General features: G+C 43.6%; 1 protein-coding gene across 4 annotated transcripts in view; it reads right to left on the bottom strand.

Annotated features, from left to right (window-relative positions):
- TBCE (tubulin folding cofactor E) overlaps positions 1–25,310 on the bottom strand; it is a 78,724-nt gene extending 53,414 nt beyond the window's left edge. For 2 of the 4 annotated variants that reach the window (XR_005882517.1, XR_005882518.1), the window contains exons 1-3: positions 25,229–25,291; positions 13,081–13,204; positions 3,192–3,276 (exon numbers count right to left, since the gene is read on the bottom strand). Coding sequence is in view for 2 of the 4 variants with exons in the window: in XM_040968234.1 (XP_040824168.1) it covers positions 3,192–3,276; positions 13,081–13,180 (185 nt within the window). In the remaining 2 variants the exon portion in view is untranslated. Of the gene's footprint in view, positions 1–3,191; positions 3,277–13,080; positions 13,205–20,206; positions 20,347–25,228 lie in introns of those variants that run through there. The other 2 variants (XM_040968234.1, XM_040968235.1) reach the window with 2 other exon arrangements.
- Positions 25,311–26,484: the final 1,174 nt, after the last annotated feature.

The following is a 26,484-nucleotide window of genomic DNA, read 5'->3' on the forward strand; positions in this document are numbered from 1 at the left end:
ATTTTCAATAAAAATGAAATAAATTTTTTAAAAAACGGAAATAAATTTTTTGGGGGGAGGAGTTGTGCCCTACCTGAAAACTCTCATTATATTTGTCATTTTTGTTTTTTAAATACTCTAATCGTTTAGACTATATCAGAAGATTTTAATACCGATCCATAAGGCACATCTAAAAGCGTCCAAATAGTTTCCAACAACCTTCTGACTCACACACAATGAATAAAGCAAGGGCTTTATTTCCCTGGCTGCCCAGTTTCATGTGCACAGTCTGGAACAGTCCGTTCTCTCTGATGTCAAGTATTAAAGTTATATTCACTCCTGGTACTGAGGAAAAGCCAACTTTAAGATGTATTTCTCACCAGAATTGAGAAATTTTCTCATTGCTTGGGAACCAAACTTTGAAATAAAAGCCGAGTGGGTGGAATACTGACCCACACAGTTCAGTTTAGAATACCCTCAGCACTTCAGGTTCAAAGAAAGAAACTGGAAATCCTCCCAGCTCGGAACAGGCAGTGAGGCCTTCCAGACTGATAAATGAATTCATCTCTCTCAATGCCCTACGATCTCTGGGAAAGAGGCTGCGGATGGGGTCACGGCCATAACTTTGAATGCAATTATAAGCAACTACTAGTTGATAATGTTATAAATATAACAGTTCAGCAGATTGCCATATTTAGCAGGTTAACACAAGCAAAAATAAAAGATCAGAGAGAAACTAAAGTCACATAAAAACATTAAAACCCATGCTTAAAGGAGGTCCTAACTCAGTGTTCAGGTCCTTTATCTAATCTTTTTCTGACAGTATCCCACGAACTAGTCCAGAAAAAAAAAAAAGCCCGGCTTGCTTTTAGAAACCTAAAGTGAAGAGTAGTCTACAACCTGGACTTTTGCTCAATCTAGATTTTTTTTTAAAGATTTATTTTTATTATTTTTTTATTGGAAAGGCAGATATACAGAGAGGAGAGACAGAGAGGAAGATCTTCCGTCTGATGATTCACTCCCCAAGTGAGCGCAACGGGCCGATACTATGCCGATCCGAAGCCAGGAGCCTCTTCCGGGTCTCCCACGCGGGTGCAGGTTCCCAAAGCTTTGGGCCGTCCTCGACTGCTTTCCCGGGCCACAGGCAGGGAGCTGGAAGGGAAGCGGGGCTGCCGGGATTAGAACCGGCGCCCATATGGGATCCCGGGGCATGCAAGGCGAGGACCTTAACCACTTGCGCCACCGCGCATTTATTACTACTTTATTTGGCCCCCGAAGAAATTAATAATACCAACTGTAACTACTTCAAAACAATTGGAGTAAGGAACATGTGATGGAATATGAAAATACTGATAATGAACTATGAAAACTATCCATTCCATGGGTGAAAGCCCGTGAAAACATCATTGTCTATTCCTAAATTGTTTACTGGAGACCCAGAACCCAACTGGACAACAGAACAGCATCCATACCAGACACTGGGAAGATCCATGACCAGACCTTCCACACCACACCTCCTGATATTCTCTACAAACTAGGAACTAAGTTTCCAGTTCTGTATGTCCAAGTCAACAGCTACATTATTATACACCCAACATGCCATTAGCCATGAAATTAAGACATACTTCTATCTGTAGGACATCAATTTTTTTTTTAAGAGCAGAAAAACAGAAATCCTTTATCATCTAGTTCACCCTCCAAATGCCTGCACAGTCAGCGTGGGGTGGGCTGAAGCAAGGAGCCCAGAACACAGAGTCTCCTACAGGAATAACAGGAACTCGACTACCTGCAGCATCACCACCTGCCTTCAAGGGTACACACTGCCAGGAAGCTAAATCAAGCTAGAGGCGGAACTCAAATCCCAGGCTCTCAGGGAATTTTAAGCAATGATTTCAACAATAAGCCAAATATTCCCTGAAACCTGACCATTTTTGACTCAGATTTTGCTTATTTGAAACAGGTATATCTTGAGAAAACATAGAAATAAAAGAGGATGAGGATGGGTGGGGAATGTGGGCAAGGGGGAGGCTACAGTAGGAAGTATCAACAAGCTCCTACATCGGTATCATTAAATATGAAATCTGCTTGCTTTATATAAGTAATTTTTTTTTAAATTAAACATGGGTATACCACTATTGTGCCAACTATTTCATAATCATATCGAAAAAAGCTATGATCTGATAATTTTAAAAACTTTAAACCTGAGGCTGACACAGTGGCACAGTAGGCCTCCATTCCAGCATTCCTACAGCCTATATGCCCAGCTGTTCTATTTCTGGTCCAGCTCATTTCTAATGACCTGAGAAAGCAGCAAAAGACAGTCCAAGTGTTTGGGCCCCTGCACCCACGTGGGAGTCCCAAAGGAAGCTTCTGGCCAATGCGGCCATTTGAGGAGATAGAAGATTTCTCTTTCTTCTCTCTGTAACTCTTTCAAATAAAATAACAGAATGAATCTTAAAAAACAGCAGCAACATTTTTAAAACTTCAATAAAACTTTTCAAAATATTGTTATGACTCCACAAGAAAAACTTAATATTTTGTAAAATAAGAAAGAATCAGGACCAGCATGGTGGCCTAGTGGCTAAAATCCTCGTCTTGAAAGCGCCAGGATCCCATATGGGCTCCAGTTCTAATCCCAGCAGCTCCACTTCCCATCCAGCTCCCTGCTTATGGCCTGGGAAAGCAGTTGAGGATGGCCCAAAGCTTTGGGACCCTGCACCCGTGTGGGATACCAGGAAGAAGTTCCTGGCTCCTGGCTTCAGATCAGCATAGCATCGGCCGTTGTGGTCACTTTGGGAGTGAATCACAGGACGGAAGAAGTTCCTCTCTGTCTCTCCTCCTCTCTGTATATCTGACTTTCCAATAAATAAATAAATCTTTTTAAAAAAATTTATTCTTATTGGATATATAGATTATTTCTCAGCTAATACATGGTCAGCTGTTAATGAAACAATAAGAAAGGCTGATACTAATCCAATTTTGAAAAACTGTTTAAAAAAAGCAACCCCACTGATACTACTGAGTCAGAATTATAATCTCTATAAACAGCAATGATTAAGGCAAAATATCAAAAAAGTACCATTTTAGAACATCTCAAATTCTCCACTATAACCATAGCATAAGCCAAACAATGTTTCTTCTTCATTTCTCCTTATTTAATGATTAAATATTATATTGATCAAATTTCCATGCCAATTCATAAGAAAAATTACCTGCATTTAAAATACACCGTCCCTTCATGGCTCCCATCATGTTTTCCTCTGTTGGGGTTGTCCCATTCTACGCCCAGCCAGAGTCCTAGAAGGATAAGAAAAGCCAGTTGAATAATAAATAATGATAACAGTAAAGTTTTATTTTCCTATAAGCAAATAGGATTTGCAGTGGAAACTGTATCACACACACCATGGAAAGAAATGTTTTGTGAAACAGACAAGGTAATATTACACTCAGAACTTTAATCATCATGAGGAAAGAACAGAAATCTGCAATGCAAAAAGCAAGTAAAACAAATTATCAATTTGTATGTGCCTAAATACTATCATACTATCATTACTATAGTAAGACATTGGTGAGACTTTGATAAGAGACTGTACTGAATACATAGACTATCACTGTTTGCGGAAGACTAACATTTTAACAATATAGTGTTCCCGTCCATGAATATGGGATATCTTCCACTTTCTTTCACCTTCTTTCCTTTCGCTGAGCAATGTTTTCTTTCTCCTTGGTTCATTTCTTGTTATGTTATCCTTTACTGATGCAGCAAATGCACAGAAAGATAAGACATTATGACACACACATACCACAATGTAGATGTATCATGAGGACATTAAGCTAAGTAAATTAGTCACAAAAGGAAAAATTACTGTGTGGATGCATTTCTATAAGGCATTTAGACTAATCAAATTCATAGAAAGTTGAATGGTATCAGGGAATGGCAAATTGTTTAAAAGGTTTGGCATTTCAGTTTATTAAGGTAAAATTGTTTTGCAGATAGATGATTATAACAGCACAACAGCATAAATGTAATACCACTGAACTACACATTCAAAAATGGATAGGCAGCCAATTGTACGTTACACAAATTTTACGAGGACTGAAAAAAGTTTAGGTGAGATGAATCACAAAGAGTATGATCCCAGACCACATAAAAATTTAGCGAGAAATCAGTAATTAGAAAATCCTTACAGCTAGGAAGTAAACAATACCATTGCAAATCACATCAAAAAACAAATCACAACTTAAGTCAGAAATATTTTAACTGAATGATGAATACATATCCAAATTTGTGGGACACAGCCAAAAGTTGTGGCTAAAGACATAGAAAATGGTCTTACATGTACATATCCAGTTGAGAGGCACCGGGACATGAAAATGAAGCCCATAGAAGATAGAACAAAACATACTAAAGAGCAGAAATGAGTAAGACTGGAGGTTTTTTTATTTGATGATTTTTTATTTGAAAGGCAGAAATACAGAGAGAAGGTGGTGAGGGGAAGACATCTTCCACCTGCCGATTCCCTCCCCACATGGCCACAATGGTCAGTGTTGGGTACATCCGAAGCTAGGAGCTAACAGCTTCTTCCTGGTTTCCCACATGGGCGCAGGGGCCTAAAACCCTGGCCATACTCTGCTGCTTTCCCAGGTCACCAGCAAGAGTTGAATCAGAAGTGGAGCAGCTGAGACAGGCAATATGGGATGCTGGCATTGTAAGCGAAGGATTAGTTTGCAAACGCCACCGTGCCAGCTCCTAGATCACTTTCTAACAGGATAGAGACACCTGGCAATAAAGGCAAACACAGATATTACAGAAACACAGAAAAGGCAGTTAACACTACTGGGGCAGGATATGGGAAAGACAGAAAAGCAGTACTAACATTTTAGGTATGCAGTAGCAACTCCAAAGAGAAAAGACCTGAGATAAACAGTGTGAGACTTCTCCATCTGCTTAGGGAACTTCAAGAAGTTCAATATAGCCAGAGTTATCACTCAGAACCTGGCTTCTATGCTGCTCACAGAAACCTGACTCAATAAGCATGGACAGAAATGATTTTTCCAAAAAAAGAAACTCAAGTTCAAAGAAAATGTGTGACTTTCCAAAAATAACAAAAATACCAAGGGCTCGACACTGGACTAGCACACATGCACACACACATGCACACACACGCACACACACACACATGCACACACAGATTGTTCATGTCCTACTACACCTATTGGCAAATCAAGGCTTTTATCTGTATAAGAAGTACAATTAATGTTAGTCATAATAAAAACTATCTGGAGGCCCGGCGCGATGGCGTAGTGGTTAAGGTCCTCGCCTTGAACGCCCAGGATCCCATATGGGTGCCGGTTCTAATCCTGGCAGCCCCGCTTCCCATCCAGCTCCCTGCCTGTGGCCTGGGAAAGCAGTCGAGGACCGCCCAAAGCTTTGGGAACCTGCACCCGCGTGGGAGACCCGGAAGAGGCTCCTGGCTTCGGATCGGCATAGCATCGGCTGTTGCACTCACTTGGGGAGTGAATCATCGGACGGAAGAGCTTCCTCTCTGTCTCTCCTCTCTGTATATCTGCCTTTCCAATAAAAAATAAATCTTTAAAAAAAAAAAAAACTATCTGGGATGATGGATCTTAATACACAGTCCCATACCACACTACTGTTCCACGTGGCGCAGAACAATTCATTTCTCAAGCTAATGTGCATAGAGGAAGTAAGAACTAGGGTGTAATTAGCTATTAACTCATGAAAAATGTTTATTGTTTGGCAAGCTCTTACCAGGAAGCCAGCCCACTGATGCTAAGGTAGGAAACACAGAAGTCACACAGTGGGTAGTGACAGAGATGCTATCTGGGTGAGACCACCTCGCCATTCAGGTTCTAACAGGGAATAATCCAGGCTTCTTGCCACAGCCCAGGCTCATGCTCCAGTAACCCAGGCTAGCAAATTCAATGCACAAATGAATGCAGCAGACAGTAGAATACAACTTTACTGATTTACAACGTTAAATAAGCTGTTGTGGGGCCAGCGCAGTGGCCTAGTAGCTAAAGTCCTCACCTTGAATGCTCTGGGTTCCCATATGGGCACTGGTTCTAATACCCGCAGCTTCACTTCCCATCCAGCTTCCTGCTTGTGGCATGGGAAACCAGTCCAGGACAGCCCAAAGCCTTGGGACCCTGCACCCACATGGGAGACCTGGAAGTAGTTCCTGGATCCTGACTTCGGATCGGCACATCACCAGCCATTGTGGTCACTTGGGAAGTGAATCATGGGACAGAAGATCTTCCTCTCTGTCTATCCTCCTCTCTGTATATCTGACTTTGCAATAAAAATAAATTAATTAAGACAGAGAGAAAGATTTTTTAGGGCAGGCTTTTCCAGGAATTGGTGGAGAGTTCTAGGAATTTGATATTTTCCCCATTTCTGGCATTGCAGGAACTCTCAGAAGTGTCCTGGGATCAGGCGGACAAGGACAGAGAATAGCAATGTCTGCTATGATACTTTACTGTAATGTTATCACAAGCAATCCTGAGCAGGTGGCCATCTCCAAGGAGGCACTGGTTCTGGGGAGCAGTTCTGCAGCCAATAGCAATTCAGGACGCTCAGCTAGGGAGGCACTCTAGCGGTCACTCTAGGGGACAGTCCAAAGCATATTTCCTTCAGCTCTCTGGATCCTGGCGTGTCTCCTTACCTACCTCAACATTACCTATCTGCTTCATGCTCTGCTGACTCCCACAGTATTATTCTCAGAGAAATCATCTCTTCAAAGCCAACAGCTGAAACAAAGCCAAGGTTTCACTATCTCTACAACTAGAATCAGGTGATTTTGAGATTACTCTCAAAAACACACAATGAGATTACCAAGGAGGGTTTTTTTTTTTAAAGCACTATCCTGGGCTGTCAGGTTAGGAATGTTCTAGTGTCTTCTAGGGGAATGTGGGCTCCCCTGCTGGACAACTACTTCCATTGGAAAGCATGAGTTGGGATGGGGGCAGTTCAGACTAGGCATGGCTATGGCACCGGTGGGCCTCATGGTGAGCTGACTGTTCCAAATGGTGCGAGTAAAAATTAGAGTGGGTTGAGGGGTGTTTGGGCTTAGCCACAGCATTAGCTGGCAGAGGCTGATACTGGGAGCTAATTCTGTCAAGTCAAATGCCAGAACCACCTGGAGACTGCATAATCTGGGAGTGGGTGTGGTCTAGTAGGGAAATAGTGGGCACCTCCCTCAGGGTTACCACCCTCACTGGACAGCACAAATCCAGGATAGGGGCAGGGATGGCTAGACAGAAAGGCACCTGCCAGTAGGTGTATGGGCTGGATAATAGGTTGGTTGGGTTGAACTAGGCTTCAATGTCCATTGACGTGTGCGAGAGATAAATGGGATGTGAGACAGACTGGACAAGCCTGCAGTACATACTGGCAAGCATGGGAACCAGGGTAGGGGGCAGATCTGGTAGGAGTTTTGGGGAGTCGCCCCAACTAGGCTGCAGCTCCAACTGGTTTCCATGAAGACCGAGTATGAAGTGGGTAGGATTGAGCTGGACTACAACAGCCGTTGGTTCACAAGGAAGACGGGGCTGGAAGCCGAATGGACCCAGCAATCGATCCAGCAATCGCAACGACCAGCATGTGCATAAGCTGATTGGTGTGACAAACGGTGTTGGAGTCTGTACTAGCAAACTCACTCAAGAATCAGATCTGGGATCAACTCAGATGAAGTTTCTTTGGAGATCCCTCCAACTGAACTGCTGATCTTGGAACCCCATCAAGAGACTGTCAGCCAGTGGACTCTGAATAGGTTTCATTGTGGTTGGGACGATGAGATTGGTGGCAATCCAGAACTGATGAACTATCAAAACTGTTTGAACAGGACCCTTGGAGCACGCCTCATGTTGGGGATTGGGGATGGGTGGGAGGTTGGGTGGGGCTTTTCCCTTTGTTACTCCCCTAACCCCAGATATAAGGAAAAATGATTATATTAGTGTGGAAACAATGATATTACCCAATTTCACCCTGTAGCCCTTGACTCTCTGTACCCTAATCAACTAAGATTATTAAAATTTAAAAAAATTTAAAAATAATAAAAAAATAAGAAACTATCTTTTAGCATATTCTTCAGCTCATAAATATATTTTTTAAAAAAAGGAATGTTCTAGTGTCTTCTGGAGAGTTTTTTTAAAGATTTATTTATTTTGGGCCCGGCGCAGAGGCCTAGCAGCTAAAGTCCTCGCCTTAAAAGCCCAGGATCCCATATGGGCGCCGGTTCTAATCCCAGCAGCTCCACTTCCCATCCAGCTCCCTGCTTGTGGTCTGGGAAAGCAGTCCAGGACAGCCCAAAGCTTTGGGACCTTGCACCCACGTGGGAGACCTAGAAGAGGTTCCTGGTTCCCGGCTTTGGATTGGCACAGTACCGGCCGTTGCGCTCACTTGGGGAGTGAATCATTGGATGGAAGATCTTCCTCTCTGTCTCTCCTCCTTTCTGTGTGTCTGACTTTGTAATAAAAATAAATAAATCTTTGAAAAGTCAGATATATACAAAGAGGAGGAGAGACAGAGAGGAAGATCTGCAACGGCTGGTGCTGCGCCGATCCAAAGCCAGGAGCCCAGATCCTCCTCCAGGTCTTCCACATGGGTGCAGGGTCCCAAGCCTAGGGCTGTCCGGACTGCTTTCCCAGGCCACTTTTCCAGGGAGCTGGATGGGAAGCAGGGCTGTCGGGACTAAAACCGGTGCCCACATGGGATCCAGGCGTATTCACAGCGAGGACTTTAGCCACTAGTTCACCGTGCCAGGCCCATTCTTGCTTTTATAATCTGTAACTTGAAAATGTCTTTTAAAGATTAACAATAACTTAAAATTTAAAAAAACAGGGGGCAGGCACTTGGCATACTGGTTAAGACACCACTTAGAAGTCCACATTTCCTGAGTGCCTGCGTTCAAATTCCAACTCTTCCTAGTTGCTACTATTATGCACTCATGGACCAGGCACTGTGGTACAGCCAGCTGAGCTGCCCCTTGGAACACGCACAAACCACATGGAAGTGCAGGTCAAGTCTCAGCTCCTCTGAGGAACAGACCCAGGTTCCTGTTCATTTCCTGGTGAGTCAATGGGCAATGATGCAAGAAGTTGAGCTTTGGGCTCAAACCTGGCAGACCTGGATAGAGTTCAGGTCTTATGCCTGGCTTGCCCCAGTTCTGAGGGCCTTTGGGGAGTGAATTGATGGATAGAAACCACTCTTCATCTCTCCCTCTCTATTGCTCTTTCAAATAAATTTTTACATATCTTTAAAAAAAAAAAAAGTAGTAATGTGCACTGTGGAAGGCAGTAAGTGATGGCTCAAATGGTTATGTCCCAGTCACCTATCGAAGGACTTGGGTTGAGTTCTCAGCTTGAGGCACTCAGGGTACATCAGTAAAAGGGGCTCACTCATTCTCTGCCTCTCAAAACATTTTTTTTCACGAGAAGAAAATTGGTACTAGAAGATCAAAAGCTATTGACAAAATAAAGTGAGGATGAGGATGGGAGGGGAGCAGTAGGCAGGGAGATGAGAAGTATTAGCAGAGAACAGTTTTTTTAAAAAAATCAATGAAGTATAAAATGCGATGCCAAGCTTCCTTACAAAAAGGAAAATGCAGTGCTAAAATCAGTTCATTAGATGCAAACATTTCATTCATTTCATCTAATAGTAACCTATCACAAGGAACCACACGACTGCTCAATTGGCAAACCCTCTGTCTACAAGCACTGTCATCCAAATGGGCCCATTCATGTCCCAGGTGCTCCACTTCAGATCCAGCTCCCTGCTCATGGTCTGACAAAACAGCCTTGGACGACCTAAGTCCTTGGGCCCCTGCTCCCATGTAGGAGACCCAGAAGAAGCTCCTAGCTTTCAGCTTTGGGTCAGCCCAGCGCAGGCCAATGCAGCCATGTGGGAAGTGAACAAGCAGATAGAAGACTCCTCTCTCCATCATCTCCCCCTCTCTCTGTTACTTCTACTTTCAAAAAATAAAAAAGTACATGGAATAAGACATTGACACATCACATTTATTCACAGGAGTTATAGAATTAGTTGTCTGCTAACTCAGGCCTCAACAGCACTCAGGCTAGCCAGCTTCATTGTGTGAGAGGGCCCAGATGCTTCTATTTAGCTTACAGGTGATGTCACTTTTCACAGGAATGTTAACTTAAGGAACAATAACTGAACTATTCTCGTAGGTAGGCACCAGGATCATCTAGGGAGCATGTTGGAAACAAGGAGTCGGGCAATCTGACTCAGACCTGCCCCTTAGACTCTGAGCACAAAACCTGAATGCTTCAGTTTTTATACAATCAGATGTGACAGGAACAACAGATGGCCAACCCTAACCCTAAGTATAACAATACTCTTTTTTCAAAGCAGGTTGATAGAATGCAGATGAACCACACCTGTTTCTTCCTTCCACAGAACAAACGTGTGCATATGTGTTTGAATATGGTGGTAACAATGGTTTCTAAGGTTCCAGAAGTAGAGCAAACAGCTAAAGCATCACACTTCCCTTCCTGAGAAGACACTGTTTGTACCAACACTACCTACAATTACATACCAAAGATTTCAATCTAAAGTCACTTACAGTGAATTGAAGAACAGGTTTGCTTTACTGATAATATTAGATACTATGCCCCGGTTGATCTGAATCATGGCTTAGTCTGAGAAATAAAAATCACCTTTTCTGGCCTGGGGGGTCATATATTGCAATTCTATGTTAAATCAACTTTCTGACAGGTGGCAAGAAACCATCATATGCTAACAAATATCACTACAAATGGAAATAAAATGACTTTTAATGTGACTAAAATATTCACCACAGCAAAATCAAAAATCTCTAAATACTTAAAATGCTCGTATTTCCTGTCATCATTCTGAGTGCTTCATACATATGAGTGCACCTCTGATGCAGACCACTACGACATGACTGTGAGCTTTAGAAATAGTACTAACTTGCAAGGGCAGAAAAGCTAAAGGAGCCGCAGCACCAGTCTTGTGGTGCAGCCAATTAAGTCACTGCCTGCAACTCGGGCTGTCCTGGCCCAGCCCTGGATGTTGCAGACATTAGGGGAGTGAATAATGGACAGAAGCTCTCAGACTGTCATTATGCCTTTTTAAAAGGTTACAAAAGAACTGCTCACCAATTTGACAGTAGAAACCAAAACTTAAGTTTAGAATGTACATGTACATATACCTAATTTTAGAAATGCAGTTTAGTATTTTGGGATGAAATACCACTGTAAACATAATTTTAAACACTTAAGCAAAAATAAGGATGAAGTACATATGGCAAAATGCTAAGAATTATATTGACAAGCATATAGATATTCATTGTAATACTTTCTCCTGTCCTACACGTTGCAACCTTCTAATCTGCAATATATCCAGGAGTTAATCCTAGAGACCACCCATTGATAACGCCTAGAAACAATGACCAATCCAGTAGCAAAGCTGCCTGTTACCTCCAAGTGCTATTTGCCACTTTTAAAGAGAACAAAAAGGTAAGGTAAACGTTACACGTTGGTGACTTCCCTACCTGGAAGGGTCTTCCAGCTTCTGGTGGCTGCACACACACTCCTAACTCCTTCCCATTCCACGCACTACTCTGAAACTGACTCTGCCCCCTCTTTCGGTTCTTAATATGCCTGTGCTTACATTGAGCTCACCTGGATAAAACAAGAGAGTCTCCCAATCTTATTAGCAGTGGATCAACCACCGTAACTCCACCTGCAACCAATTCCCCTTTGCCACACAACCTAACATAACCACAGGGCCCAAGGATATCTTTCAGAAGACCTTATTCTGCACACTTCAAAACAATTGGCTAATTCTTCCTCCATAGTGCTGGGGTCCCATATTGGTGCCAGTTCTAATACCTGGTGCTCCACTTCCTATCCAGCTCCCTGCCTGTGGCATGGAAGGGCAGCAGAGGATGACCCAAAGCCTTGGGACCCTGCACCAAGTGCAAAGTGAGGACTTTAATCACTAGACTACCGCACTGGGTCCAAATTTAAGTAATTTCTTAAAAAAAAAAAAAACAGATTTATTTATCTATTTGAAATACAGTTATAGAGTTAGGGGGAGAGAGAGACACATAAAGAAAGAGTCCAGGACCCAGTGCAGTGGCCTAGTGGCTAAAGTCTTCACCTTGGGCGCGCCAGGATCCCACGTGGGTGCCGGTTCTGGTCCCGGCAGCCCCGCTTCCCATCCAGCTCCAAGCTTGTGGCCTGTGAAAGCAGTCGAGGACAGCCCAAAGCTTTGGAACCCTGCTCCTGTGTGGGAGACCTGGAGAAAATTCCTGGTTCCCGGCTTCGGATCGGCACAATACCGGCCGTTGCACTAACTTGGGGAGTGAATCATCAGACGGAGGGTTTCCGCCTCTCTCTATCTGACTTAGCAGTAAAAATAGGTAAATCTTTAATTTAAAAAAAAAGAAAGAAAAAAAGAAAAGAAAGAGTCCATCCACTGGGTTCATTCCCCAAATGGTTGCAACAGCCAGCAATGGGCCAGAGTGAAGCCAGGAATCTGGAAATCCATCTAGGCCACCCACACGGTGTCAAGGGCTCAAAGGCTAGGGCCATCCTCCATTCTTTCCCAAGTATATTTTCAGAGATCTGGACCATTAGTGAAGTATCGCTTGCAGGCAATTATAAATAAAAATTAAAATAATATGTAGGTGTTCATAGGTGTTAAAAGCCATGCAAGAGCATCCACCCATCCCATATATTTGCATCTGTGATATACCAAGCTGTATTCATTTTACTTCCTTGACATTACTGCCTAAAAATATGATTTACACATTTACATTTTATCATCTATTCTAATTAATCTATTATTATTTATTATCTATTATTTAAAGCACATATACAAGGGGATTTGTAGATTATATGCAAATACTATATGATTTTTACATAAGGGACTTGAACACCACCAAATCTTGGTATCCATGGAGGCATAGGGGAGGGATCCTGAAATCAGAGGGATCCTCTGAGGACGCCAAGGAGCAACTACAGACACATACACACACACACGCACACGCACACACACTCTCTCTCTCTCTCTCTCTCTCTCTCTGAATTTACCTGCCACAGGAGGGACGATGCCAGAAAAGCGCACTGTTGCACGTTCTCCATTAACTTCTACTCTTCGGCCAATGACATCTGAGGTGCAACTGTCAGTCATTATAGTGTAGCCAAAATATGAGTTCTGCGAAAGAAATTATAGCATTGACAAGAATTTAATAAAATTCCTTTAACAGGTTTTTTCTCTCTTCATGTAGGTGTTTAGTGCCTTTGACCAGCTCACACTTCATACTAGATGAAGACATGAACGTAGTGACCTGAACCTTACTTAGCAAAACACTGATTCTTCCTTACTATTTCAGTGTTTATAAGCATTTTTAAAATCTTACATCACTCCAATTAGATCACAGCACATGACCTCTCAATTACTGGAAGTGGTGGGAAGGAAAGAGAACTAGAAGGGAGCAGGCTAAAAATGAAAAAACAGAATGTACATCATGGGCAATGTTCTCTCCCCACGAGGGGAAAAAACAAACCTATATTATAGGAAGCAACATACATAACAAATGACAAGCAAACAATAAACTCTAGTGTAGATACAGAATGTTAAGAGTAGGGTGGGCACTGTTCCTGGTAGTTAAGACTCCAATTAATTTACCTATATCACATATCTAAGTGCTGGCTGCAGCGTCTGGCTGCAGCCACTCATTCTAATCTCCTGGGAGGCAGCAGTGATGGCTTAGGGAATTGGGTTCCTAGGACCAGCATCATGTGGAATAGCAGGGAAAGCCTTTGACACTGGCATCCCATATGGGTGCCAGTTCAAGTCCTGGTTGCCCTACTTCCAATCAACCTCCCTGCTAATCTCCTGGGAAAAGCAACACAGAGGAGACCTGGAAGAAGCTCCTGGCTTTGGGCTGGCCCAGCTATGATTGTTGCAGCTATCTGGGGAGTCTGTCAGTGAGTGGAAGATCTGTTTCTCCTCTCTGCAACTGACTTTTACATCAACAAACCTTTAAAAGAAGGGAAAAAGAGACAGAAATTGGATTCCTGGGACCCACTGGGGAGACTGGCTCAAGTTCCCAGAGCCAAGCTTCAACCTGGCCTAAGCTTACGGGCAGTGAAGGGGTGGTGAGATTGTGTCTGCCTCTCTAATAAGTTGTTTTTCATTTTGGTTTTTAAAGAGAGGTCTTTAAAGGCACCTGAGAACAAGTTTTCATCTCTATAGAAATGACTAAAATAACTGATTTCAGAATTTTTGCATCAGAACAAAATTTAATTCCAGTCTTCCACAGACTTTTGTAATACTCATTTTCTAGAAAGTTGCATAAACTTCAGTGGGAAAAAAAATGACTAATGCAAAGCTCCCTTCACAGAGGATGGGGATTTGCTGAATGACACTGCCGTGGTGTGGTCAGCTGGAACCCAGACCAAGTGGAAACCCAAAAACACAAGTCATTTTCTTCAAGATAGGAAATCCAAGTGAAAAAGAATGATGGAGGGAAACAGACACTACAAGAAATTGAAGAAATACATTAGAACTTGGCAGTTTAAGTTGCCACCTGTGATGCAGGCATCATATATGGGCACTTCACTAGCTGCTCAACTGCTGATCCAGCTCCCTGCTAATGTACCTGAGAAGGCAGGAAAAGATGACCAGTGCTTGGGCCCCTGCCATTCACATAGGAGACCCAGATGCAGCTTCAAGCTCCTGGCGTCATCCTGGCAAACCCCCAGCTATTGTGGCCATATGGGGAGTCAATCAGCAAACATTAATTATCTCTCTCTCTGATTTTCAAATATCTTTTAAAACAAGAAATCTATTTATTGCAATATAATGATTCTTATTTAAAACTTAACAGAAAAAAACCCTGCAAATAGGCTCTTAAATAATGAGAAGGTTCAAATTTTGAACAAGGTATATTTGATGCTAGTAAAGAATAACTTAGGAGTTCAGTTGTGGGGCTACTGTTGTGGCATACCAGGTAAAGGTACGATATGTGATGCCAGCATCCCATATGGGCACTGGTCTGTGTCCTGGCTGCTCCCCTTCCAACCCAGGTCCCTGCTAATGGCCCAGGAAAAGCAACAGAAAATGGGCCAGGTGCTTGGTCTCCTGCCACCCATGTGAGACCCACAGGAAGCTCCTGACCTCAGCCTGACCATTTTGGCCCCTTGAGGAGTGAGTGATGGCCAGATGGGGAAAAGATAACAGTTCAAGTAGCTGAATCCCTGGCATCCACCTGAGGGACCAGAATTGAGTATCAGCCTCCTGGCTTTGGCCTACGTGTTGTAGGCATTTGGGAGTGAAAAAGCAGATGGGAGAGTTCTCAGCCATGTTCTGCCTTTGAAAATAAACAAAACTGAAATAAAAGGAAAAAAAAAAGCAGAGGGTATTAGTAGTTTGTTAGAAAATTTGGGGGCCCGGCGCAGTGGCACAAGTGGTTAAGGTCCTCGCCTTGCACGCCCAGGATCCCATATGGGCGCCAGTTCTATCCCAGCAGCCCCGCTTCCCTTCCAGCTCCCTGCCCGTGGCCCGGGAAAGCAGATGAGGGCAGCCCAAAGCTTTGGGACCCCGCACCCGCGTGGGAGACCCGGAAGAGGCTCCTGTCTTCGGATCGGCATAGCATTGGCCGTTGTGCTCACTTGGGGAGTGAATCATCGGACGGAAGATCTTCCTCTCTGTCTCTCCTCTCTGTATATCTGCCTTTCCAATAAAAACATAATAAAAATAAATCTTAAAAAAAAATTTGGAAAGAATAACATTGTTACTCTTATAATACTATAAAAAATAGCACTATAAAAATAGCACAAAATAAGATAGCACTGTGTTGGATTTCACCTGTGTAATAACAAAAACCTGGTAGCAATCTAAGCATCCACTAGTGTCAGGACTGGTTAAATATGGTGGATATTAGCTCACCACTTTTGTTTCTTGGAAGACAACAAAGACTAGCCCAACTTCTTGCGTCCGTGCATCCATGTGGAAGATTTGAAAAGAAACTCCAGGCTTTTGACTTTGGTTCAGCTCAGCCCTAGCTGCTGCAGCCATTTGTGGAGTGAATCAACAGACAGAAAGTCAATCTCTCTCTTTTGGCCATCCTCTATTGCTTTCCTAGGCCACAGGCAGGGAGCTAGATGGTAAGTAGGGCAGCCAGGACACGAACTGGTACTTATATGGGATCCCAGCACATGCAAGGTGAGGATTTAGCGACTGAGTCATCCCACACATAGGTGCTGGGACCCAGGCACTTGGGCCAACTCCCACTGCTTTTCTAGGCACATTAGTCAGGAGCTAGATCAGAAACCTAGTGGACAAACCAGCATCTATATGGCATGCCAGCACGGCAGGCAACACCTTAACCGGCTACACCACAGTGAGGGCCCAACAACATTAACAAATTCTTAACACTAAATAATATACAACTTTGTGAAGTGCTTTTATTTTTTCTGTGGTCTATTAGTCAAAAATTATAATAATTTTCCATTATTTTAAGAGTGAAGGGATCTATGGTGCGTACTGTGATGCAGCAGCTTTAGCCACAACTTGGGTATGCACATTCCATTCTAGCATATCCAGGATCAAGTTTTGCCTCTACTTCTGACCCAGATTCCTGTTAATGCAATTAGGAGACCCAAGTACTTGGGACCTTGACACCCCCATGGGAGACCCTGGTGGTGCTCCTGGTTCCCACCTGTAGCTATCAAGGGCATCTGAGAAGTGAAACAGAAGGTGGAAGAGCTCTTTCCCTGTCACTTTACCTTCTAAATAAATAAAATTCAAAAAACAAACAAAAGAAAACAGAGACTGACTTCATGGCACAAGGGATTAAGCTGCTGCCTGCAATGCCAGCATCCCATGTAGGCATAGGTACTGGTTCAACTCCTGGCTGCTCCACTTTCGATCTAGTTCCCTGCTAATGTGTCTGGGAAAGCAGCTGAGGATGACTCAAGTACTTGGGTCCATGTTGCAGATACAGTAGTTCTCAGCACCTAACTTATGCCTGGCTCAGGTCTGCCAGTTACGGCCATTTGGGGAATCAATCAGCAGATAAAAGATTTCTCTCTCTCTCTCTAACTCTGCCTTTCAAATAAGTAAAAATTTTTAACGATTTATTTTATTTTTATTACAAAGTCATATATACAGAAAGGAGGAGACATAGAGAGGGAGATCTTCCGTCCGATGATTCACTCCCCCAAGTGAGCGCAACGGCCAATGCTATGCCAATCCAGAACCAGGAGCCAGGAACTTCCTCCAGGTCTGCCACATGGGTGCAGGGTCCCAAGGCTTTGGGTCATCCTCGACTGCCTCCCCAGGCCACAAGCAAGGAGCTGGATGGGAAGTGGAGCTGCCAGGATTAGAACCAGCACCCATATAGGATCCTGGCACGTTCAAAGCAAGGACTTTAGCCACTAGGCCACGCCACCGGGCCCAAAATAAGTAAATTTTTTTAAAGACTCATTAAAAAAACAAACAAAAAGACCACAGAAGGAAATTGACCTGGAAAGTTCCACCTGTACTATTAAATTGGACCTCGAGTATGTTCTGCCTGTTTCAGTCTAGCCTTTTTTTGTCCGGTGCACTGTTCCTACCTGGTAGGGCAGTCACTGCTCACATGGGTAGACATCATATGTACTTGTATGTCCTGGACATCCAGGACAGCCCATTTGATAGTTCCTCACCTCTAACTCCTTCTGTGAAGCAACTGACCCATATGTGAACACTGTGACTCAGTCAGTCTTCTGGGAAATTACACTGCCCCCTTAAGCAACAATTCATCTCTCTCCTAAGACCTTCAAGCAAAAACACTACTTCAACCTGGGTTAACTGAAAGGTACTCCGGCAAAACAAAAACCCTTATCTGAAAATAAGCACAAGGAGTTGACCAACAATGACTAAAAGCTTTCATTATCCTAGTTAAGCCAGTTACTACTCTTTTTTTTTTTTTTTGGTTATACCAATTTGAGCTTGGTTTCTTTCTCCTGCAAATCAAGGGTTCCTGAAAAACACTCAAGATTTAGGTGATATGACTTGCCAGGGAATGCCAATGTGGGTATTTTGTACAGCCACTCCACTGGGTAGAAACTTACTGCTCCCACCCCATGCTAGCTATAGTAATGGATGACTTAAACTTTCTCTTTTAGTTCTTTTCATCTGTAAAATGCAGGCAATATTTGTGTCCACTTCAGGGCTGTTGTGACAATTAAAATAAATATTAATTTAACAACTGATACACAAGATAAATATTAACAACTGATACACAGTTAATAAGTATTGGTCACTAAGACTAATTTCTTAGATGCTATATTTACACAACGGAAAAATTATTTGTAAGCCCAAAGAAGTATGCTACAATTTCAGAATTATAGTAGTTGAGAATAAGCATACTATTTACAGCAGGTACGGGCTTTGGTATTTTGGCAGCACATTTGCTAACTTCTTCCACCACCATCAAGAGATGCAAAAGGCTTGGCCTAACTAGGTGATACAGCATGTTAAGCACCTGGGAAAGCAGCAGATGGCCTATGTGTTTATACCCCTGCACCCACATGGGACACCCAGCCTTGGTTGTCCCAAACATTTGGAGAGTTAACCAGTTAATGGAAGATCTCTTTTTCTTTCTCCCTTTCTCTCTCAAAAAGCCATCTGATATATGGCAGAAAGGTTTTAAAATATTAGCACTGGGACCACTGTGATGATGTAGCATGCTAATCCTCTGCTTGTGGCCAGTATCCCATATGGGTGCTGGTTCAAGTACAGCTGTTCCACTTCCAATACAGCTCCTTGCTTATGGCCTGAGAAAGTTACAGAAGATGGCCCAAGGTGTTTGGCCCCTGCATCCAAGTGGGAAACCTAGAGGAAGCTCCTGTCTCCTAGCTTCAGACTGGCTCAGATCCAACCAATGGTCTTTTGACAAGTAAACCAGCAGAAAGAACTCTGTCTCTCCTGCTGTTTGTAACTCTGCCTTTTCAATTAAAAAAAAAAAATCTTTAGGGCCCGACACAGTTGCCTAGCAGCTCAAGTCCTCGCCTTGATTGCACCGGGATCCCATATGGGTACCAGTTCTAATCCTGGCAGTCCCACTTCCCATCCAGCTCCATGCTTGTGCTGTGGGAAAGCAGTTAAGGACAGCCCAAAGCCTTGGGACCCTGCACCCGCGTGGGAGACCTAGAGGAGGTTCCTGGTTCCTGGCTCCTGGCTCTGAGCGGTGCAGCACTGGCCGTTGCAGTCACTTGGGGAGTCAATCATCAGACAGAAGATCTTTCTCTCTGTCTCTCCTCCTCTCTATATACATCTGACTTTGCAATAAGAATAAATTTTTTTAAAAAATCTTTAAGACAAAAACCCATAGCACTGTGTAAGTATCAAAAAGATTTTTCAATATGAATTCCATTGTACTTTTAAATTTATTTTCCTAAATCACTCCAATGTTTGTTCAAAGGTTTACCAAAAACACACTTAAAAGGCCTGAAGTACTGTTCATACACTGACATTATTTTTGACACTACTCAAACAGGAAGAAAAAAATAGTGACACTTAAATGAGATTTAGGGGCTCTGGGGCAATAATCCTGGCTCAGGCACTGCAAAGTGCCTTTATGTCATGCTGAAGCGTATAAGAAAGTAAACCCAGGCTCTTACAAGTAGTTGAGTCTCATTAGGAAAGACAACTAACAGCAAAAAATTTTAATGTCTAAAATTAGGAATGCACGGATTAAGTTCAAGGCAGATGCGTAAGAGTGAGGGAAGGCTCCACATGGAACTATACGATAGTTAATGTGAATGGGCAGCTTCCACAGCAGCAGAGAGCAGTTTTCCCAGTGTGAGCTCTAAGAGGGCTTCACTGAGCAAAGGTTCATGCTGAAAACGCAATGAAGAGTGTGGGAATACCCATAAACATTTATGGGGCAAGGTTACTTGTTTTACAATTACCAATAATTAATAACTTCTAAGGATTTAATTCTAACTTTAAACAACTCTATTGCTATCCTATTTAATTGTCTAATAAAATATACAAATAATCATCTTAATCATTTTAAGGCATACACTTCGGTTATAGTTACATACAACCAATCTCCAATTTTTTCATCTGCAAAACAGACTCTATACCCAAAGCAGAAACAACTCGCCATTTTCTTTTTCTCTCAGTCCCTACTTTGTTCCCGAGGTTCACTACTCTCCTTACCTACTGCAAGTGGAATTATTTGGCACGGTCTTTTAGAAGTTTATTCCACCCAGCACATTGTCGGCTATTCTTTTACAGACCTGGTACCTGTTGCCAATGCCTGTGTAAAACCGAACCATAAACTCACAGTTTCCTTCCCCTTACATATTAATTATCTCACATCAAATCTGGGCAAACAGAAACTCTAAGGTAGACTATATCAGCCAGTGGATTCTGCAGCGATTTCATCATGCTTGGAATGGCGAGATTGACAGCAATTCAGAACTGTTCAACTATCAAAACCTCTTGAGCAAGATCCTCAGAGCATACCCCATATCGGGGACCTGGGATGGGTGGGAAGCTGGGTGAGTCTTCTCCCTTTATCTCCCCTCCTTACTCTGATACAGAAAAAAAAATGTGGAAACAATGGTCTTTTCTTGTGTGGGGGGCGGGTAAGACTATTATTTCCACCTTGTTTTTTTCATGTATCTGGGGTAAACAATGGTCTAACCTACTTTCCTATAGCCCTTGACTCTTTTTGCTATAATCAACTATGTAAAGACTATCAAAATAACTAAAAAAAAATGAATTATCTCACATCACATAGTGAATTTTTTCCTGTCATTTTAAGTAGCATTTCCAGAGCCTGAAAGCATATCTCCAAAATACCATGACCTAAATCCACACCACACAATTTTATGATAAAACTATATCAAAGGCACTGCTGTACAGTGAGTTAAGCCACTATCAGCATTGCCAGTATCCCATACAGGTATTGGCTGAAGTGGCTGTTCCACTTCCAATCCAGCTCCCAATTAATGCTCCTAGGAAAGCAGTGGAAGACGGTTCAAGCCCTCAGGCCCCTGCAAACCCCAAGGGAAACCCAGAAGAAACTCTGGGGTCCTGGTGTCAGCCTGGCCCAGCCTAGGCTGTTGAGAACATCAGGAATGTGAACCAGCTGATGAAATATCTTCCTCTGATTTCACATAACCTTTAATAAACAAATAGAGTATGGGCCCGGGGGCATGGCCTAGCAGCTAAAGTCCTCACCTTGAACGCGCCAGGATCCCGTATGGGCGCCGGTCCTAATCCCGGCAGCTCCACTTCCCATCCAGCTCCAAGCTTGTGGCCTGGGAAAGCAGTCGAGGACGGGCCAAAGCTTTGGGACCCTGCACCCGTGTAGGATACCTGGGGGAAGTTCCTGGCTCCTGGCTTCAGATCGGCATAGCATTGGCCGTTGCACTCACTTGGGGAGTCAATCATCGGATGGAAGATCTTCCTCTCTGTCTCTCCTCCTCTTTGTATATCTGACTTTCCAATAAATAAATAAATCTTTAAAAAAATAAATAGAGTAAAAGTAACTAAATGTAGCATTAATACTACTAATGTACTAATATACTAATGTACATTACAAACTAATGTACTACTAATGCTACTAATGCTAATGTAGCATTAAGTTTGTGAGTCGGACCTGGTACATTGGTTCAATAGCTAAATCTTCACTTTATAAGCACCAGGATCCTATATGGGACAAATTTGTATCCCAGCTGCTCCAATTCTTTCCAGCTCCCTGTTTGTGGCCTGGGAAAGCAGCAGAGGATAGCCCAAAGCCTTGGGACCCTGCACCTACATAGAAGTCACAGAAGCAGTTCCTGGCTCCTGGCTTCAGATCAACTCAGCTTTGGCTGCTGTGGCCATTTGGGCAGTGAACCAGCAGACAGGAGATCTTTCTGTTTTTCCTTCTCTCTGTAAATTTATCATCTGCCTTTCCAATAAAAACAAATGTCTTAAAAAAAAAAACTTTGTTACTATCTTTGCACCAACAAATCTTCCAAATTCATTCCAGTTACTCCTTAAAACTGGCAAACTACATGCTCCTTTTTTGGTAGTCTCCATCTAATTTCTACATAATATTGATTTCGCCTTTAATAATATTCTTATCACATTGTTTTCTAATTGTCCATCCTATACATATTACCAGCAAAATGCTAATACAATGAAAGTATCACAAACCTTTTGAAAATTACTAGGTATACAATAAATATCCTATTAAAATATATGATAAGCTTAATTCACCAAAAAATGAAACACCAGAAAATAGTAGTAATTACTAATTTTATTGTGGAACATTCACATCTTACAAGAATTAAAATCTGAAATGACCCAGAAAATTTGATTAAAATCAACAACTTAAATATTAAATCAAAAATTTTCTTCAGGATTAAGTTTCTGATTATATTCAGTTAAGTATGCACCGTAAATTAAAATCAAAGGTAAGCCACTGTAAGAACACGAATACATATCTTACAAACAAGCAAATGATGAAAAGTGAAAGCAGGGGGAAAAAAAACCCTCAATCCAGAATACAAAAGCAGAAAAAAGGCACAGAAAGTACAAAGTATAAAACATCAGGAAAAAATCTAAATTCATTCACTTGACAATCACAGATTTTTTTTAGGCACTAGGCATACATAGGGAAGCAAAAGTATAGAAAAATAATTGCCCTCATTATGTTTCTATTATAGTGTGGGAAACATAACAAATGAGAAAAATGAATACACTACACAGCACATCTTATGATGACAAGCACAAGGACAAGGCATCCCACGGAAAATGTTTAAGGACTGAAGAAGCCTTCAAGATACCAAACCTTGAGGACAGTCAGGGTGGGGCTATCACAGGCAAGGGTAGTAAGAGCAAATACCCTGGGGCAGGATGTGCCTAAAGGGGTCCGAGACCTGAGCAGATAGGGCCAGAAGCTCAGAGCAGCGGTGAGGCATGAGGCAGCCCCCATCACACTGGACCACACTGAAACCCTGGCCTTCACTCTGAGTTACAGAGGTAGTCCCTGGAGGACATTTTTTAGAGCAGAAAGATTATTTATTTCCTTTAAAATGATCAACCCAGATGCTGTGATACAAAGACTGAAAAAGAAGCAGAGAGACTAGTTAGATGGCTAATGCAGCAACACAACTGAGAGACAATCACATTAGATCTCAGCCGAAAGGCCGAGAAGCTATCAAGAGACAATCAGAACTTAGATTAATAAACATAAGAGTTGAGAGGGGCTCGTGTTGTGGTGTAGTGGGTAAAGCCACCATCGCCACCAGCATTCCACACGGGTGCCAGTTCAAGTCCTTGCAATCAAGCTGGCTCCCGGTTTCAGATCAGCTCAGCTCTGGCCATTGTGGCAATTTGGGGAGTGAACCAGACGAAAGATCTCTGTCTCTCTAGCCTTCTCTCTTATAAATCTTTCAAATCAAATAATTAAATATTTTGTAAAAAATTTAAAGATTTAGGCCTGGTGCAGTGGTGCAGTGGTTAAGGTCCTCGCCTTGCACGCCCGGGATCCCATATGGATGCCGGTTCTAATCCCGGCAGCTCCACTTCCCATCCAGCTCCCTGCTTGTGGCCTGAGAAAGTAGTCAAGAATGGCCCAAAGCTTTGGGACCCTACACCCGCAGGGGAGACCTGCAGGAAGTTCCTGGCTCCTGGCTTTGGATCCGCAGCACTGGCCATTGCGCTCACTTGGGGAGTCAATCATCGGACGGAAGATCTTCCTCTCTATCTCTCCTCTTCTCTGTATATCCGCCTTTCCAATAAAGAAAATAAAAAAATAAAAATCTTTTAAAAAAAATTTAAAGATTTAAATCTTTTTTTTTTTAATGATTTGTTACTTGAAATGCAGATTCACACAGGGAGGGAAGATACAGAAAAGACGCTCCATCTGCTGGTTCACTCCCCAAGTAGCCCTACAGCCAGAGCTGAGCTGATTCCAAGCCAGGAGCTTCTTCCGGGTCTCCCACACAGGTGCAGGGTCCCAGGCCCTGAGTCATCCTCCATTGCTGTCTCAGGCCACCAGTAGAAAGCTGGATGGGAAGTGAAGCAGCCAGGACATGAACCAGTGACCATATGGGATGCTAGTGCTAGAAGGTGGAGGATTAGCCTGTGTGTTACCAGGCCAGACGCTAAAATAAACCTTAAAAAAAAAAAAAAAAAAAAAAAGGAGCTGAGCATCTGAACAACTTTGAAGATAAAGCCTACAGGATTTGCTCAGAGTGGATATGTCAAACAGCTGAGTCAAGAATGACTCCAAAGGTTTCGCCCTTAACAAGTATCTCCTTTATCGTCATGAATGTAATACAATAAGCAGCCTAACAGTCCGGTCAAAGGACTGAAACTATGGCTTGGATGACAAAGCACAGAAAAAAAGAATCCAGCGTGGACATCGGGCAGCATTAAAGCCCTGGCTTGCGACACCTGCATCCCCTACTGCAGTGCCGGCGTTTGAATCCTGCCTCCAGGTCCAACTCCAATTTCCTGCCGACCTGCACCTGTCAGTTGCACGGGAGACCTGCACGGAGCTCCCGTGCTGGCCTGGGAATGAACCCATGCAGGATAGCTAGTTCTGCCACTGCTTATTTCAAATCACTTTAAAAACTCCACCAACATCCTCTTATAACACAAAAACACGAGCATAAAGAAAAGTCAAAACAAAGTGACAAGTTGGGGCCAAGAGCAACAGACGGTATACACACATTAAGTCTGACAAAAGAAACGCCTCTCCTCTCTCTGCCTCCTCCTGTAACAGCTGGCATCTGTTAGCCCTGTCTTCCCCACAGGCCGGACCGGGCGGCCACACCGGCAGGTGTAAGAGATAACCGCATCTCAGAAGAGTCTCCGGTGGGCAGGAATCCGAGTGTAAGGAGATTCCTTCCAAAGGTTCTTAACATTCTTTCGCCCTTCGTGTTAACTGCCTTGGAAGGACCGGGGCTGGTTCTCCAAGGTGACATCAAGCTGGTCGCCAGTGCCCACTTCACCTCCTCCACGGTGCCAACCCAGCCCGCCCCGGGCAGCCCCGCGCCCCCAGGCCCTGGCACTGCCTCCGGACTGGACAGCAAAAGGCAGGCAACGCCCAACTCGGGCATTCTATGATGGCTTAAAATAGGAAAGAAGACCTCAAGAGCACTGCATGACATCGCCTGGGCACGAGCGAGCCAGCAATGCTCGGAAAGCCCAGCTCCTCCATCCCCTCAAGCTCACCTTCCCGGGATCAAGCAAGTAGTGAGTGCGCCGCCTCCCCGCGCACGCGCCTTCCCGACACGTAACTTCCGGTGAAGTGGGAAGTGTGACACGACAGGAAGTCCCGCCTCCACGGAAAGTGAGCGACAGCCACAGGCCTTTTGACCCGCTCCACCCGCGCCCAGCCCCGTCCCCGGGCCAGGCCCCGCCCCTGGACTCGGCCCCGCCCCCGGGCTGAAACCAGCACAGATGCATCCAGTCAGCCCTGCAGCGTTGCAGCATGCCAGGCCTCGCGGGGAGCAAGTTATCTTACACACCTGTGAGATTCACTGACGTATTTCTTCATACTGTCACGCAGGAGGGATGTGGTGGAGACAATTTTGATGCCTCTAAAAGTCGGGGATAACCACCGTTGTTTTATCATTAACACCTAAAGCAGAATTAAAGTAAATGCCATCGTTAAAAAAGGGGGCAGGGAGGCTTCTACAGGGACAGGAGTTGGACCAGTGATTAAGAAGCCTGTTGAGTTGGGAGCAGTGCATTGAAGGATGAGTTAATCCGCCAACATCCCACCCTGGGCGCGCTTTGGAATTGCAGCTGTTTCACTTCCCATCCACCTCCCTACTTGTGACTTGGAAAAGCAGCAGAGGACGGACCAAAGCCTTGGGACCCTGCACCCAAGTGGGAGACCCAGGGGAAACTCCTAGCTCTTGGTTCAGACTAGTTCAATTCTGCCCATTGGAAACCACTTGGGTAGCGGATCTGTGGATGCAAGACCTCTCCGTCTTCTCTCTCAGTAACTTTGTGCTTTAAATGAGACAAATCTTACAAAAAAAATGCTTGCCAATAAAGGATGACCTGTAGTGTGCACTATTCAAAACAAACAAACAAACAAAAACAGAAGCCAACTGGGAACCCTGCTTCCCCTAGGGGGCTACTGGGTGCTCTGCTCCCAGGTTGCACTTCCTGCCAATGCACCCCAGGAGGTGGCAGGAGATGGGGGTCCTTGACACACAAGTAGGAATTCTGGGCTTGATTCCTGCCTTGGATAGAGCTAAATATACCAGCAGGTTCGGGGAGCTCTCTCTCTCTCTTCTTCCTCCTTCCCATTATTGAAAGTTATGGAAAAAAAAACTGTAGCCAAATTTGATTTTAACCAATGTATTAAAAAGAAAGAAAGGAAGAAAACTACCCTAGAATTTCATTCCTATGCATCAGAATACTCTAGTGTTAGTGGCTAAAGGTCCTGGCTTTGCACGCTCCAGGATCCCATGGGC

The sequence above is a fragment of the Ochotona curzoniae genome, unplaced genomic scaffold, assembly GCF_017591425.1.
Source record: "Ochotona curzoniae isolate NIBS_2020 unplaced genomic scaffold, NIBS_Ocur_1.0 scaffold_4683, whole genome shotgun sequence".
Lineage (NCBI taxonomy): Eukaryota > Metazoa > Chordata > Mammalia > Lagomorpha > Ochotonidae > Ochotona > Ochotona curzoniae.